Here is a 16,514-nt window from a genome sequence, read left to right on the forward strand (position 1 = left end):
GAACATCGAACCGAAGCAACAAGAACTTCACCAAGAAAAGGCAACAGATCAAAGATCAACAGATCATTAAAGAGATTATAGATAAAGGAGGAAAAGCCACATGTTGCTCAGAGGAACAGCTGATCCTCCATCAGTCCGCTGGACACTTCCTGATGTGATCCTGTATCTGGTCACTCTGGAGGAAAACATCGTTCTGACTATCCATCTGCTGAGCATGTGCAGAATACTGTTCACTGCGACTGGAACGCAGGACCAGGACAAGGAGAAGGATCAGGACCAGGAGTAGGACCAGGACCAGAGTTTCAGAGAACTTGAATTTTCCCCGTTTCCAAGAAGATGGAGTCAGAGGGTTTTCAAAAATTTGTGTTTTGCCCCATTTCCATGGAGACAGCGTTTTCAAATGTTGCTTTCTCCTTGTTTCCACGGAGACGGAGCGTTGTCAAAAAGTAGCTTTTTTCTCCCGGTTTCCATGGAGATCGATCCTTTCCAAACAGATGCATTTTCCACATTTCCACAAAGACGGAGCGAATTCAAAAAGTTGTGTTTTGCCTATTTCCATGCAGACGGAGCATTTTCGAGAACCTGCCTTGAGAACGTCGTCGTGGAAACGGTGCCTGGGTTTGCTGGGATGTTGGTTTGATGGAGTCGATGCGCTCTGAGGCCGGCCTCACGCCGGGCTCACTGCTAACTGAGCACCAGTGAGAAGAAAAGCACACAACTACGAACAAGTCTGGAATCAGAAGCAAAATCAAACAATATTTTCATTGTGTAACTGTTGCTTCTTCATCAAATACTGACACGTGTTTAATACTGAATGTGTGTGTGTGTGTGTTTGTGTGGGAGTGTGTTTAGTCAGCAGTGTGAAGCTTGGTGATCGATCGGCCGGCGCTCCTCCGTCCTCATGCCTCCTCCGACACACACTTGTGCTTCCTCTCCTGGACCTTCCAGGCGAACTGCTTGCGGCACTTGCGGCAGCTGTAGGGCTTGTCCCCGGTGTGGACGCGCAGGTGTTTGGACAGGTCCCCCAGCGTGTAGAAGCACTTGTGGCAGTGCGGACAGCGGTGGGCCTTCACCCCGCCGTGCGTCAGCTTGTGCTTCTTGACGGACGCCAGGTTCTTGTAGGTCTTGCCGCAGTCCTCGCAGCTGTAGCGCCGGGCCTGCGAGTGCGTCCTCTTGTGGTGCAGGTAGGAGCCGCTGGAGGTGAAGATCTTCTGGCACTGGTCGCAGTAGTAGATGTTCTCCTTGGTGTGGGTGTTCTTGTGGCTCTTGTAGCTGCCCAGCTGGGAGAAGCTCTTGCCGCACTCCTCGCAGCTGTAGGGCTTCTCCCCGGTGTGCACGCGCTCGTGCACGGTGCGGTCCGACACGGTGATGAAGCCCTTGGCGCAGTAGCGGCACTCGTACGGCCTCTCGCCGGTGTGGATCCTCTGGTGGACCAGGTAGGAGCTCCGGCTGCTGAACGCGGCGCCGCACTGCCGGCAGGGGAAGGTCTCCTCTTTGGTGTGCATGTTCCGGTGGCGCTTGAAGTTCCCCTGCTGGCTGAAGCTCCTGCCGCAGTCCTGGCAGCTGTAGAGCTTCTCCCCGGTGTGGATCCTCCGGTGGACCTTCAGGTTGGAGGACGAAGCGAAGGCCTTGTCGCACTGGTCGCAGCCGTACGGCCGCTCGTCGCTGTGGATGAGCCGGTGCTGCTTCAGGTGTTTGAGCGACGGGAAGGTCTTCTGGCAGCGCTCGCAGCCGTACGGCCGCTCGCCAGTGTGCATCCTCTGGTGGCTGCGCAGCTCCCCGGGGCTCCGGAAGGCCTTGTCGCACTCGTGGCAGCGGTGAGGTCGAGGTCGAGGCACCGGCCTCTGCTTCTGAGGAAACACAGAGCAGACGTGAGTCTCTGTGCTCAAGAGTGAGCCAAACGTCCAGCCCGTCTCCCAGACGCATGCTAGCTTCAAGGCTAAATCAATTAGCTTAGATTGGAGGAACGGGAAAACACAACGTCCTGAAAATGTTCCGGCTCCGTCTTAATGTGTAGAGTATATTGATCTCCTCATTACAAAAACAAACAGAAACAGTTTCCATGGAAATGGAGATCGTTTTCAGAACGTTGCTATGTAAACGCGAAACTTTCCCAATACCAATACCCAGAAAAGAGACATTTTCAACTGAAACATTGTCATAGGAATGGGACTAAAAGCTCTAGAGCGTCAGATCATGGAGCTGCTATCAGACAGTTCTGTTTTCTGGTTCACCAAGCATCACTGAGGTCCAAAAGGTTGCGGAATGCATTTGTTTTCAGTTGAGAACTTTGTGTAAATGGATCCTGAAGGGTCTCTTCCAGCCCTGCTCTGATCTCTGCTCATACTTCACAGTTCTCTCCCGAGAGCCGATGTTCTCCTCTTCACACCTCCAGAAAAGCTGTGGACACCTTGTAAGATCAATCAGTGCATCCTGAGTTACCTTCTGGAGTGAACTCATGTTTCCGTCCTCAGTGGTGCCGAATCGCAGACGGCGACTCTCCTTCGTCTTCATCCGCTACAGCTGCAAAAACAGAGTCAGAGAATTTTCACTGTTTGGGTCAACATCAGGTTGAATAACAGACGGCAGCGAGTTGAGGGGAAGTTAAACGTTAACTTCAATAAATTAGCACCTTGTAACATGCCTACAAATTTAGATTTTTCATTTTAATGCAGTCTGCGAGTTTGTACAATATCTTTAATTATCAGTGTGAAGTTTTAGAATAGGTAGCAGTGGAATGATTTTACTGAAAATAGATATGAAACTGAAATACTAAGTGCATGTACACAATGTTTTCACTGGACTGAAAATGTAGTTTAACAATGTTCTCCAACACTGGACGCTTTGTGGACAGTCCCTGGTTACAAAGAAGACAGAAGACAATAATTCTAAAGCAGCTGCAGTTGAATTATAAAAAATGTCATCAACTCTGAAAGACAGTCACTGCAAAAATCCAATTTAGTCATCTGTAGGAATATTGACATCTCTGTTCTCCCATTGTTAACCAGCAGCGCCATCTCGTGGTCTGGCATGCAAACTGCATCATTCCCCAAACATTACTGTGCCAATATTAAACTTTTCTCAAAATTGAAGTCTTCACTTGAAACGTAAGCAAACACGGCCTGTGCAGTCAAAATGTTCCTACAGTTGATCTAGATGATGAATATTATCATTAAAAGGAGATAAAACACTGACGGCCGTTTCCATGCAAGTTATTCTTTTATTTCCGGGATGACACTTTTCAGACAGTCCCTAAAGGAGAAACCCGGAATAATTGTCTTTAATATTATATAACGTCGCTTTAATGGTCAACTGAGTGGAGATATATGTCCGTTACAGTCGTAAATGCGAATTTAAATGGCTGTGTTGGTAGTTTTCATGCACTATGTGAGTGTTTTTGCTGCTGCGGCAGACACTTTATGGACGGTCCCCGCCGCAGCGGCCGAGCCGCCCGGAGCCTCCGGGAGCCTCCGGAGCCGCGGGTTTTCCTCACAGAGCCGCCGCAGAGCAGTCGGTGGTCTCCCCGCCTCGTCCCCCTTCTCATGTCCGCAGCTCGCTGCTCCACAACAGTCCGCTCGGCTCGGGGAGTCACGGCGCTGAAGCTCCGCAGAGCGCCGACATGGCGCCACAGAGACACGGAGGCGGAGGCGGCGTCAGGGCGTGGTGACGTCACACATAAACACGCCGCACGTGTCATCATGACATCATCACTAACAATCCTCCCTGTTTTCTATTAAAATCAGAACAAATCCAGTGTCTCTGCTCAGTGTCTCCACCAGTCTCACACAGAAAACACTAAATGCTCCCAATATTATGAAGAAATCCTGAACTCTGTGAGTTATTAGCAGCATGTGTGACGGAGTTTATTACAGTAAACATCTCAAAAATATGGCATGGTCCAAGGTGACTGTTGAAGGTGTTTATTTCGGCGCTCCACAAACTGCAGTCATGAAAAATACTTACAACACAGCAATATGTTACAGTCAGTTCGCTCTCCCAGTACCTGAACTTTTACTTCCAACTCTGTCACACTCTGCCTTTCAGCAGCCAGAATGGCTGCTTCATACTCCATAAGCTCTTCCTTCTGCTCATTACAAACAAAATAATACATTTATAGGATTATTCTTTGTATAATTTCTGAATACGTGTTAAATTGGGTTTGTTTGTATGATTGCAGAAACTGTCTTTGACTTTATTTTTTTGTTTATTTTGCATTTTTCTTTTGGGTTAAATGACACATTATTTTCTGTTGGGCTTATTTTTGTAGATGTAAGTATTTCTATGGGCTCCTGGAGTTTATTTAGGGAGGTTGCAGACGCAGGACCAGCATGCACCTGGGTGGGCTGATGGTTTTTTACCTGAGCAAGAGAGTCAGCAGGAAATGATGAGACTCCTTTTCGTTTGCTTGCTTCAGGAAATAAACCAAGATGAAGCTCAGTGGAATTTTTTGGACCCCCTCCAGCCCCTGGTCCCTGAACTGGACCCCCTACAGCCCCTGCTCCCTGAACTGGACCCCCTACAGCCCCTGCCTGCCCCTAGAGGTTCTAATGAGAACCGGTGGCCTCGTCCAGCCCTGCTGGAGTCCAGCAGGCACCGGGACCAGGTCTGACTGACTGCTGACAGTGAGGACCAGACTGCTGCTCCGGTCGTACAGAGACCAGACGGCCCTGAACAGGGAAGAGGTGAGGAGTGACACCCCCCAACAGTCGGAGCACGAACACCTCTCGACACTGGCTTTAACAAGAACCCGTTCTGTTCAGCCGCTGAGCTGCGTTTTAACATGAAGTGTGAATCAGAGGTGTTAGTTTCAACTTCTGACCACATTTCAGAGGTGAAGCTGAGAGAAACTGTCAAACACGCAGAGACTAAAACCTCCAGATCACTTCTTCTGAGTCCAGCCAGAGAGAAGCAGCTGGTTCTCATCCAGATCCTCCAGAGAGACCAGGAGGAGGAGCAGGAGGAGGAGGAGGACGCTGACTGGGGGGGGTTGGCGTCAGGGGTAGGGTGACCATATTTTGAATTTCAAAAAAGAGGACGTGGGGGCTCGAGGCACTCTCCACCTCTCATCCGTTCTCATCCGTAAGTCGAAGTGGGGGCAACATGCTGGCATGTGTGTGGACGCGTGTGTGGATCTGACGAGCGCTAAACACGCTTCTCTGAAAAACCCCATGTTGAATATTAGTATGAGGAAGTGAAAGCTGGAGCATGCAGCTTCTGCTCCCTCACACAGATGACACAGCCCTGGCTGTGGGTCTTTGTGGTTTGAATTGAGTCAGAAATGGCATTCTCGCGGGGCCTGTGCACATGTGTGCGACGCGAATGAAACAGAGTCAGACGTGTAAAGTGAACCAACTTCAGTTTCCGTTCACGAATGAAAAAACACAATTTAAAACAATCACACATCTATCTACGCCTGCCCAGACGCCAACCTCGCGAGGGGGGGAGTGAGGGGAGTGGCCGTGGATGCTCTGTGTGGGGTCCTATCGGCAAGGCGTGGTGATTTCGGTGTTGAGTTAGAGCCGTTGGTCTAGCTCAGTCCATTTCTGCTGCATCCAGCAGAACTTAGGTGGGGTGGCTCTTTTGTAATTTCACGAGAAGAAAGGTCTGGTCCGCTTCGGTCCAGACGATCTGGAGGCTGCGGGGAAGACCGAGCTGAAGGCAGGCAGCCTGCTCAGCCGATGAGAGGAGGGAGTTCACCGGTGAAGAAGTGGGGAGATGGTCTCGTCAAGCCTTGACCAGCAAGGCGGGGTTTTTTCTTCATATTACTCCGTGCTTGAGATGCCGAGGCAGCCCAGGAGAAAACTTGCGAAGGTTCTGCCGTCTTCTGCACAGGGGCCTTTTTCAGCTGGCGGGGGTGCCCACCTCCTGCCCTCTCGCTTGGCCAATCACTTTGCACGATCTGTGTCCCTCTTCCATTTTTGGAGCGGGTCTCACGAGCGCCATCGTGAGATGGGGCAGTGGTATTGCACCATGGTGTCAGCCTCCTGCACTGTGAGGTGTGGAAAACAGGCGCCATAGTTTCTTTGTGCAGAGGGACCGGGCCTGCCGCGTGGCCACGGCAGGGGTCCCCTTTGTCCTTTTTGTGAGGTGGCCTCAGGCCTCCACAGGATACTACATGACTCTGGCCATGTTTTACTTGAGTCCCTCAGATTAATGTTTCACCATCCGTGAGTCCCCAAAAATCCAGAAAAACAAGAATATCCTGATCCCAACCGGGGAAGGACGGGGGTGGGGGGATTTCAAGGTGAATTTCAGGAAGAAAATCCAGCAAAACTTTAAAATTGGAAAAGGAAAAAGTAATAAATTTGTATCATTTAGTGTTTACTTTATTTATATTTTACACTTGATTTGTTCAACTGTTCCAGTGATGAATTAGATCTTTCAGTATAGTAAAGTAAAAAAAAAAAAAAAAAAAAAAAAAAAAATAGAATAGTTCTTTCCTTAATGAAATTAACCCTAACAGACAGCAAACCCTTTCAGAAAGGTGAAAAGACAGATGTGATTCTGTTCATGACTGGAGGAGAGAACTCTGCAGCTCTGCAGGGGTTCCAGGTGTGGTTGGGGACGGAGAGGAAAGTGATCCGGTTCCTCTTGGTTCTGGATCTCAGCCCTGTTCCTGAAGAACAGTCTGGATCCTCTCTGGTAGAACCAGCAGTCTCCGGAGCTCAGAAGGCTGGAAGCGTCTTGAACAGGAATAACGGAAAATATCCACAGTATATTAATTTCTGTCCCTCAGTGATTAGTTGTGTCTCAGTTGTGGACATGATGCTACTTTAGTGTTCGTCTCAGAATCAAACCTCTGAACCTGAGCCATGTTGGCTCTGCATTGCTGCTCGTCCACATTGTGATATGTTCCATTTAGACCACTGCTAATCCGGAAAACTCCATCTGTTGCTTTGAACAACTCACTTAAGTGAGACGGATTAACTGATCCTGGATCGCAAAAAAAGGGGATTTCCTTTTGATCCAGATTACATTTTTTGAACGATCGTGAGCTTTATTCTACATGATCATGGAGAACAAATCTTGTCAATCAGGAACAATTTCATCAGTCAGAGAAAGTTTGAGACTTTCTGCAGAACCAGACTCAAGAGAAATGTGTCGTTCTCTCCTTAAATCAAACAGTGAGCTCTAACTGTTTCTAGGTTGTGGCTTTGTTTTCTTCAGGTGTTGTTTCTGTGTTTGGCTATGGTGTGTGTGCATTTGACAGAGAGACATTTGACATCCTCACCAGGGGCCTTACCTATAAACCTCTGCGGGAAAATCTGACAATAATCGTGCGTGGGAACACAACGCAAACTTCTGTCTGAAAAAAAAAATAAATAAAAAAAATCGGGAGCTAAAAAACTGTCTGCAGCACAGCTGTACGCAATTTCCAAGTAATGGATCCCAATCCTGCGCCAGAACATGACGGTCGATCCCACCCACAATCCCGCCCCAACTCCACCCCTTGGCACCATATGTGGGTATGAAAATGAACTCATGAATGAAATTTGGGTATATTAGAGGGTGTGGCGCATAGCACTGTTAAATGCATGATGGACGGTCAACGACCTAAGAAGCGACCCTTCAGCGAGACAGAAATCCAAACCCTTTTTGGTGAGGTGGAGACCCGATCTTCTGTCTTTTTTGGAGGACACAGCAGTGGAGGGACAGACGGAGACACGTTGAGTGGAGCAGGTGACCACAACATGGTCAGTGCCATCGGGCCACTGCTGCTGAAGTGAAAAAAAGTGGTTCAACTTGAACATGAGTTGTCATATTCATAGTGTCTCAACATTGCAGAAACACCTTAAAAAAAAACAAAAACAAAAAACAAAAAACACAAAAATGTATTGGAAATTGGTTGCACAATATGATTGTGCGTCCATACATTATCAAAATTGTTTTGCCTCTGGAGTCAACAGGGTTTCATGCGCTGCAGCACATAGAGGCTGTGAACCCTGATGATTCGGGGTTCAGACGTCAGATATGGCCATGGCTAAATAGCAAACATTTTTTGTGTAAATTGGCCATTTAATTGAGAACAATTTGAAGTGTGTATCACGAGAAAAATTATGTCATTACAAGTGACAGTCGGTATTTGAAAGTACAGAGACAAAGACATTGTACATGTTTTTATTACGTGATGTGTTTGATTGCTCCCCTTGGAACTATTTATTTTGTGTTTATTTTAGAAGATGTAGAAAGGTGAGGGTACAGGATGAAAACATTCCAAAGCGCACTGAAGGTGACTTCCTCAAAGTGTCTCCCCTCGTTTCCTTCTCCTTTTTCGTCTCTACATAGTTTTTCTGAATTGTGCGGTCGTGTACGGCAGCTATTTTTTTGTGATGAGGACCGCAAAGTCCAACGCATTTGTTCCCTGAGGTAGATTTTAATAAGTACCGGCTTTGGTGCAGAGGAGCCCCTGCGCAAAGTTTGGGGCTCGTTTTGTGCGCAGCGAGCTTTATAGGTAAGGCCCCTGAACATTTCAATGTTTCAATCTGCTGTTTGTCTGAAACCGCACAGAGACTCTGAGACCAACGTTTATTCTTCAGCAACAGAAGCTTCAGTTCAAATCCTCCTGATCTCTGAACATGTTTCTCAGCTTTTATCTGGATTTCCTGCTAAGCCAGTGAAGAAACAGAAAATCAGCCAAAAACCAGTCGAACACAGAAACAGGCTGAAAATAAAGTCAGAAAACTTCAGAAATACAAAGCACAGCAGTTTGAGCAGCAAGTGTGAAAACACTCCATAAAACAGAAGCAAGAAGATTAATCTGAACAGAAAACTCCTTGTTGGTTATTTAATATGAGGAGTGACTTTTTAACCACCAGAGAGACGACAGAGAAGAAAACTGAATGAAAACCTGATAAAACTCAATAAAAATCCATTCAAACAAAATAAATGCAATTAAACACCTGTCCAAACTCAATAAAATGAATTAAAAACCTGATTAAACTCAAATAAAACTGAATAAAAACCAGCTCAAGACAAATAGAACTCAATAAAAAGCAATTCAAACTCAATTAAAACCTAATAGAATCCAGTCTGAACTCAGCAGAACTCAGTAGAACTCAGCAGAACTCAGTAGAACTCAGTAGAACTCAGCAGTGTGGAGGTCTGGATCCGGATGGGTCTGGACTGGGGGGTCACCTCAGGGAGGAGTAGACCACGTCAGGCTCTGGAGGAATCTCTGAAAACACCAACAGGAAATAAACCAAGTGAAACATTGAGACATTTGATTCAGAGTTTGATCCTGAAGAGAAAAAGTAGAACCAGAATCCAGACTTGATTCAAACCAGAATGTTTCCTGTGAAACAGGAAGAAGCAGCAGGAGGCGGCTCCATCTGTGAAAACACTCTGAGAGCAGCTGATACACACTAAAGCACAGGAGCTGCTTCTACTGGACTCTACTGCTGATTCACTCTGACAGGAACATCTGGAAAGACTCTGCTCTGATCCACTGGTCCACACTTTATCTGAGCTCTGGAGCAACAGAACCACAAGCAGGAGAACCAGGGTCAGACTGACAGGAGAACCAGGGTCAGACTGACAGGAGAACCAGGGTCAGACTGACAGGAGAACCAGGGTCAGTTCTTACCTGACTTCTTCCCTCGGCTTCGTTTCTCTTTGATGACTATTTGTCCGTAGGAAACATCTGGAACTCTGACGTCTGAATACACTGGATCCACATCTGGAACACAGAACACACACTGTAACACACACTGCGGGGTGACAGTAGCTCAGATGGTAGAGCGGGTCGTCTCATAACCGGAAGGTTGGTGGTTCGATCTGCACTCCCGCTGGTGTAAAACTGTCGTTGTGTCCTTGGGCAAGACACTTCACCCACCTTGCCTAAGTATGAATGAAGGAATAAATTTTTATTGAAGTGTCATGCACTCAATGTGCCCAGCCCAAATGGGTTTATAAGACACTAAACATATACAGCATTGCATAGTGTGCAATCAAATACACAACACATTTTTTTTCTCTTTTCCCAAGCTTTACAAATAAAGTTGGCTGTATGAAAAACTCCCTTTCTAAAACATATTTCCAGTTTATCATAATCATTTGAAGTCCAAGTTAACCAAAATCAGCCATTTTCTTCTAAACACCTTAAATAAGTCATAAATGTGTTTCTTTACAACCTATAAAAGCCATTCCTCCATTAATGATTTAATTTTGGAGGTAGACTTCACAGACTTTTTTCACCGCTTCTGTGTTCAGGATTTAATGGGCGGGTCAGAAATGAGGGCCGCGTTACGTAACGCGGCCCTCATTAGCATAAACCCGCCCCCCGGATACTGAGCGATATAAATACATCTAGCGCATTAGCATTGGTGGTTTTCCCGCTAGCTTTCGAGTCTCGGATAGCATCTCGTACGACAGTTTGCAGCGAGCTAACCAGTCAACCAGCCAGCTAACCAGGCATGTCACCTCCACGTCGCTCCTGCAGCTTTCCTGCGTGCCACAGTGTGCAGGGTAACGATGCCGTGAGCTAAATAAACCCGCACGGCCCGCCTCGCGGGTTGCCCTCGTCCCCGGGGGGCATTGGCTCACCCCAGGCCCGCCATGCGGCGTGGCCGGGTACAGGAGGCCTCCTGCGGGGGTTCCTCCGTGGCGCGGTGTCCGACGCCGCCGCGGAAGGCGGGTCGGTTTCGGAGGGGGTCAGGTCGGTGGTGGCGGCGGCGGCGGCAGCGACTGCACGCCTTTCCCGCGGATTTCCCCCGTCGCGGACCCACGGCTCCCCCGCCCAGAGCCGCGGGTCGACTCGGCTGGCGCCCAGCAGCTGGCTTAGAACCGTTTAATTAAAACAAATAAATGACCATTCTGATGGAGACTGTGAGGAACGAGGCTGAGCTCCTCAGCATCTGACTCAGAGTCAGTTTCTGGCTCTGATGGCTCACATTGGTAGGGCTGGGTCCGTCTCATGAGGTCCGTCTAACAGCTGGAGGCGGATCCCCCCCGCTGTGGGCGTGGCTCCAGCGCTTCTGGCTGACACGCCCCCAGCGTTTCACAGCAGAGAGAAGAGCTTGTTTTTACATGATTTTGAGACCTTATTTTACATACTTAGCAATTTTTTTAATCATTCAAATTTGGCTCAGTGGTTAATGACACATGTTTATGCAGTGTGACAAACTCATAACACAAATTTATTTCTGCTTAACTCGGACTTTAAGAAAAAGAATTTATTGCAAGACAAACTCATTTTTTCAAAAAATACATTCCTAAATACACAAAATACATTCCTAAATACACAAAATACATTCCTAAATTCATCATAGACAATGGAACATGAAATGAATCAGTTTGTTTTAAGTCACAGAGCAGGCACAATCTCTGTTCCTCAGGTTCACCTCTAAACCTGCCTGTTTCTATGGCCAGAGGTAAAGTACCAAAACGTAACTGGGCGCAGAGAGATCTTTGGGTTTTGGATAGATTTTGTTCAACATATTTTTCAACGTCATATGTGTTTTTTTTATAAGGCAATAAGTTGTTAATTTAGGCTTGTTCCATATTTCTGAAAACCATTTTTCTTTATATTCTTGGAAGAATATATCTTTTAACTCTTTAATATTACAGCGTAATCTATTGTGAAATATATATGACTGATCACAATAAGAAAACAAAGATCTCACCTCGCTGGCCCAAGGAGATACCTTTGATATTTCCCAGTTGAAAATCTTTTTAGCCAGTCTGTCCTCTGGCATCTTTACCAATCTGTTCCAAAGACGAAGCATTTCACATGAATGTATGTGTATGTGTTCACAGTATGAATGTAGTGTGAGAGTGAATGGTTGGTGGTGGTCGGAGGGGCCGATGGCGCAGACTGGCAGCCTCGCTTCTGTCAGTCTGGCGCAGGGCAGCTGTGGCTACAGTAGTAGCTTACCAGCATGGAGAGAATGAATAATGCAATGTAAAGCATCTTTGAGTGTCCAATAAAGCGCTATATAAAACCAATGCATTATTATTATTATTACTGTAACACACACAGTGTACATCGTGTGTGTGTGTGTGTTGCAGATAAACAGTGTTGGTAATAACAGTGTTAGTAATGGCGCCATTTTTTTCAGTAACAAATAATTTAATTAATTACTTTTCCCATCTTTGCCGTTACCGTTACTGAGAATATGAAGTTGCGAGTTCGCCGAGCGACTACAATTAGATTGAATGAAGCGCGAGTGTCCGCTTCTGCACACACATCAGCTGCAGGAGTGAGCAGAGAGGGGGGGGGGGGTGATGAAGATGCGATTATTGGCTGGTGGGCAGATCATGTCCTGATCACGTGTCTCACTCACCACACGCGTTGACCGGTAAACACAACAAGACAGAGACAATGGCGTCAATCTTGAGCCCGGGACGTTCAAAGGTAGCATTGTGAAACTGGAAGTGTCACTGGAGACTTTAACCACGTCTGCCTCGAGCAGCTCGAACCTCATGAGTCAACCTCACATCAAGACATGCTAGCATGACGCTGCTGCTGCTGCTACTGCTGCTAACCCGACCCTGAGCCCAAATGCAGCTAAGAGGGAGATGGAGCCGCTCTGTTCGGGGCAGCAGGTGACCAGAGCAGAGCTGAACACACTGATTGCAGGGACACTGATACACAGTAGGCCTAATGTACAGTTATAGAGATTTGCACTACTTAAAGCTTGTATAGAAGATCTTTATTACTAACAAAAATGAATTAAAGCTAAAAAATGGCATTTTTAAGCTGTAGCAGCTGTGTTTTTATCGTGATAAAAAAAAAAACAAAAAACAATCAACTCTGGAGGTTGTAAAACCAACATTACTTTAGCCAATCAATAACGAGTTAGCCTCGTTATCTATTGGTTTTCTAACGTGTCAATCAACCTCTCTGCATTTGTAGCGTAGCTCTCATGCTCCTACACCGTTTTTGTACCTCCCCCCACGCGCTCCCCCCATGCTGGACTCTGCTGCCGCTATCAACACCTTTTCACCTGTAGACTTGAGACAATTTTTCTTAATCATAGCTGCAACGTGCTGCCATTTGGCGAAAATGTATGTTTTAATCTTAAAACAAGACTTGTGTGTGTGTGTGTGTGTGTGTGGGGGGGGGGGGGGGGGGGGGGGGGGGGGGTTGTTTACGCCTGCAGGCTGCAGCCACACGGATCAGCTGTGAGCGCCGAGCGTCTGCTCCAGTCCTGCAGCTCCACACAAACCTCCCCGTCCTCCTCTGATCCACCCAAGAGCAGGGACGGCTCAGGGACAGGATTTGGCGCAAGTGCAGGATTTTACTCATATTCGCTGTGTTTTGTGTTGTTCAGAAGGACACGTTGGTAGCTATGTGTTAGCGCTGTGATGCTAAGTTGCTACATGCTACTTTCTGCTTAAGGAGGAGGCATTCCTCCGGAGAGAGCTGGGGAGGATGTTCTAAAATACTGTATAAAGTGTTTTTATTCTCCAGTCAGTTGATATGAACATCTTTGATGTTATAGATGTTATAGAATGTAGTCACATATAGAACATGAAAAATAACGTCAGTTACTTTGCTGAGTAACTAATTACTCTTACAATAAGGTAACTGACTTACTAATTCAATTAGTTTTTGGGAGAAGTAACTTGTAACTCAAATTACTTTTTAAAAGTAACTTGCCCAACACTGCAGGTAAACTACTACTTGCTGAAATAACAGTGGTTTTCCTCTGAAAGCTTCGTTGTCATGGAAACAACCTCAAACCACGAGCAGCCAGTGGACACCGTGTGATTTCCTGTTCCTGATTACACAGGAAGTCACACAACCAACGGCCTGATACCCCCCCCCCCCCCCCCCCCCCACACACACACACACACACACACATACACACACACACACACACGCTCAGTCACATGACATGCAGCAGCACTATTCTGGGGACAACAGTCAAGTTAAAGCACAGCGCAATATGTGTCAGAAACCGACTGACGGAACCAAGATAAGAACTCAGAACCGACAACAACAGAGTAAGAAAACTCCAGACGGGTTCCTCGCTGATGAGCTGCGTCAGTCCCTCGAACAGAGATCACATGACAGCCATGAAGAAGTCAGTCTTTTGAACAGCTCCTCGTGATCCAGTTCCCTTCAGAGAACCATAAATCCAGTTCTGCTGTCTGAACTTCAGAACCGAGTCTAGATTTGAGGAAATCCACATAGAAAGCAGTGTTGTTGGACCTCTGACACCATGAGAACTTGTTGACACACTGTAGAACATGGAACCTGTATAGTGAAACATTTCTGAGGCTTTGAGACTCCAGAAAACCACACTAAGAGCCATGATCCACACATGGAGAGAATTTGGAACAGTGGAGAACCTTCATGAGAGACTCGTACCAGGGTTACTCCAAGAGGAAAAGAACCCAGAATCTCAATAGACCTGCAGGCCTCACTCATCCAGGAGGACCAAAAGAATCCAGAACCTCTAAAGAACTGTTCTGTGTTCTGGTGAGACAATAGTTGAACTTAAAGGACAGAGTATGTTCCGTCACATGTGGCATATGTGTTTTAAAGAACATAGAAGCAGCAGTCAGACCAGTGAGGAACATTGAGAGGAGAGGAGGGACCGTGGTGGTCTGGTTCTGTTTTGGATCTTCAGGACTTGGAAGACTCGTCATAACTAACAGAATCTGAAGTTCCTCTGTCAGTTGGTGACCTGGAGCTGAAACCCACTGGGGTTCTGCAGCAGAACATTGATCTAGAACTCAGCAGCTAGTGCTCCTCTGAAATGGTTCTAGAAGGTCTGGGTGGAGGTCTGGGTGGGGGTCTGGGAGGAGGTCTGGGAGGAGGTCTGGGTGGGGGTCTGGGTGGGGGTCTGGGTGGAGGTCTGGAGCTCCTACCTCTGCTCCGTCGGACCGGCTGCTGCTGACGCTGCAGGATGTTGACGTCGCTGTCGGTGACTTCAGGTTCTGCTGCCGAGCCTGAACACAGAACGTCCAGAACGTCAACAGTCGTCCGTCTGAAGAGACAAACCTTCAGGAGTCTGCTGCTCACCTTCAGGGTTCCTGCTGCAGAACCGGACCAGCAGGAGAACCAGCAGGAGAACCACAACGAGAGAGGAGAGGGAGATCCACACAGGGAGGAGACGGGAGGAGGAACCAGGAGGAGGATCAGAGGAGGAACCAGGAGGAGGTTCTGTCTTGTGGTTCCCTGAAATCAGTCTCAGTTGAAGGAGGTTCTCAGCAGCAGACCTGCAGCAGGTTCGTCCTCCTCACCTGAGACAGAGATCCAGCTGGGTGGAGACTCTCCAACACCTCTGAAACTACACCTGTAGAGGCCTTCAGCAGAGCGGGAAACATGGCGGAGGATCATGTGACCTGTGGACTCGGTCCCCATGGAGACGCCGTCTTTAAAGAACTCAGCTGAGAGGGTGGAGGGAGCGCTGGTTCTACAACCCAGAGTGACGTCCTGTCCCTCCATCACAGGGAGGACTGGACTCTGGAGGACCACTGTATCTGGACACAGAGAGCAGAGTCCAGCGTCTGAGAGGGACAGAGAGACAGACAAAGACAGAGACAGACTCTCTTACCAGCTACAGTGATGTTGATGCTGCTTCCAGCTGCTCCCTCTCTGGACTCACACCAGTAAACTCCACTGTCTTTAGTCACCATGTAGCTGATTCTACAGGAGGAATCAGCAGGTTTTCCCCACCCGTCTCCACATGAACTCCTCTGTCCACTGCTGTTCTTCCTCCAAACTGTCCATCCGTCCTCCTCACAGCTCAGAGACACTGAGTCTCTTTGAAGGAACTGAGATCTGCTGGGACTCACAGTCAGTCCTGCTGAGAACGCTGAAACAGGGACCAGAGCTGCTGAGAGAGGAACATCTTCTTTAATCTATCTATCTATCTATTCATCTATCCATCTCTCTCTCTATCTATCTATCTGTCGCTGAGAGCTGCAGAGTGAGGAGGAGGAAGCAGACTGACCTGGAAGCGTTGCTGTGTAGATGATCAGAGAGGTCAGAGCTGAGGAGGACAGGCAGGTTAGTCAGACCTCCACCCGGCCTGACGGAGCAGACGTGGAGCAGAGAGGAGTGTGTCTCACCCAGCAGACGTCTGTCCTCCATGGTGTCCGCTCTCACAGTCAGCCTGCTGGCCGCTGTTCAACACAGTCATTGAAGCCCGCCCTCTTCCTCTGCTCTGTGGTTTCTCTCCTGAGCTGCTGAGGCCGTGCTGCCGGCTGCCATCTCTGTCTCTGTGTCTTCAAGTGAGGACAGAGGACAGACAGGGCGTGCTGCAGGGCTCCCGGTTTGGTCCCAAACAGCCTCTCCTGCAACAAAGTGGACATAAATAACATAGGTGCAGCAATAAAACAAACACAAATAGAATAAAAGAATAAAAACAATTAAATGGTCACTATAAAAAAGGAGCAGAGTGAAAATCTGGGTTAAAAGCTATCAATCATTTTCCGCCGCTTATCCGGCACTGGGTCGCAGGGGCAGCAGTCTCAGCAGGGATGCCCAGACTTCCTGTCCCCAGACTCTTCCTCCAGCTCTTCCAGGTGGATCCCAAGGTGTTCCCAGGCCAGCCGAGAGA

At 47.7% G+C, this 16,514-nt stretch overlaps 2 protein-coding genes across 6 annotated transcripts; both read right to left on the minus strand.

Annotated features, from left to right (window-relative positions):
• Positions 1 to 3,627, minus strand: LOC115408962 (zinc finger protein 239-like). The gene is made up of 3 exons (XM_030119901.1): positions 3,494 to 3,627; positions 2,443 to 2,523; positions 1 to 1,850 (listed from the first exon to the last, which is right to left on the minus strand). Exons 2-3 carry the CDS (start codon positions 2,512 to 2,514, stop codon positions 900 to 902), a joined length of 1,023 nt encoding a protein of 340 aa, XP_029975761.1. The 5' UTR covers positions 2,515 to 2,523; positions 3,494 to 3,627; the 3' UTR covers positions 1 to 899.
• Positions 3,628 to 8,400: 4,773 nt separating this feature from the next.
• LOC115409080 (uncharacterized) lies at positions 8,401 to 16,133 on the minus strand. Of its 5 annotated transcripts, XR_003933892.1 has the most exons (9): positions 16,024 to 16,126; positions 15,906 to 15,944; positions 15,507 to 15,788; positions 15,193 to 15,432; positions 14,972 to 15,127; positions 14,818 to 14,898; positions 9,584 to 9,676; positions 9,066 to 9,175; positions 8,407 to 9,035 (listed from the first exon to the last, which is right to left on the minus strand). XR_003933892.1 is itself a non-coding variant. In XM_030120101.1 (8 exons), exons 1-8 carry the CDS (start codon positions 16,043 to 16,045, stop codon positions 9,458 to 9,460), a joined length of 924 nt encoding a protein of 307 aa, XP_029975961.1. In that variant the 5' UTR covers positions 16,046 to 16,127; the 3' UTR covers positions 8,401 to 9,457. The 5 variants fall into 5 exon arrangements, 4 of the variants coding, with proteins under 4 accessions (XP_029975961.1, XP_029975944.1, XP_029975939.1 ...); XM_030120101.1 differs by having other exon boundaries at positions 8,401 to 9,468; positions 16,024 to 16,127; XM_030120084.1 differs by having other exon boundaries at positions 8,407 to 9,175; positions 15,507 to 15,785; positions 16,024 to 16,133.
• Between the last annotated feature and the right edge of the window lie 381 nt (positions 16,134 to 16,514).

The sequence above is a fragment of the Salarias fasciatus genome, chromosome 3 (genome assembly GCF_902148845.1).
Source record: "Salarias fasciatus chromosome 3, fSalaFa1.1, whole genome shotgun sequence".
Lineage (NCBI taxonomy): Eukaryota > Metazoa > Chordata > Actinopteri > Blenniiformes > Blenniidae > Salarias > Salarias fasciatus.

Bases quoted from the DNA above. Each gene is read 5' to 3' on its own strand.
- LOC115409080 (XM_030120079.1), bottom strand. From the start codon at position 16,045: ATGGAGGACAGACGTCTGCTGG. The intron at 15,128-15,192 runs GTGAGGAGGACG...GACTGATTTCAG, and splicing joins CAGCTGGATCTCTGTCTCAG to GGAACCACAAGACAGAACCT. The intron at 14,899-14,971 runs GTGAGCAGCAGA...TTCTGTGTTCAG, and splicing joins CTGCAGCAGGAACCCTGAAG to GCTCGGCAGCAGAACCTGAA.
- LOC115408962 (XM_030119901.1), bottom strand. From the start codon at position 2,514: ATGAAGACGAAGGAGAGTCGCCGTCTGCGATTCGGCACCACTGAGGAC. The intron at 1,851-2,442 runs GTAACTCAGGAT...GTGTTTCCTCAG, and splicing joins ACATGAGTTCACTCCAGAAG to AAGCAGAGGCCGGTGCCTCG.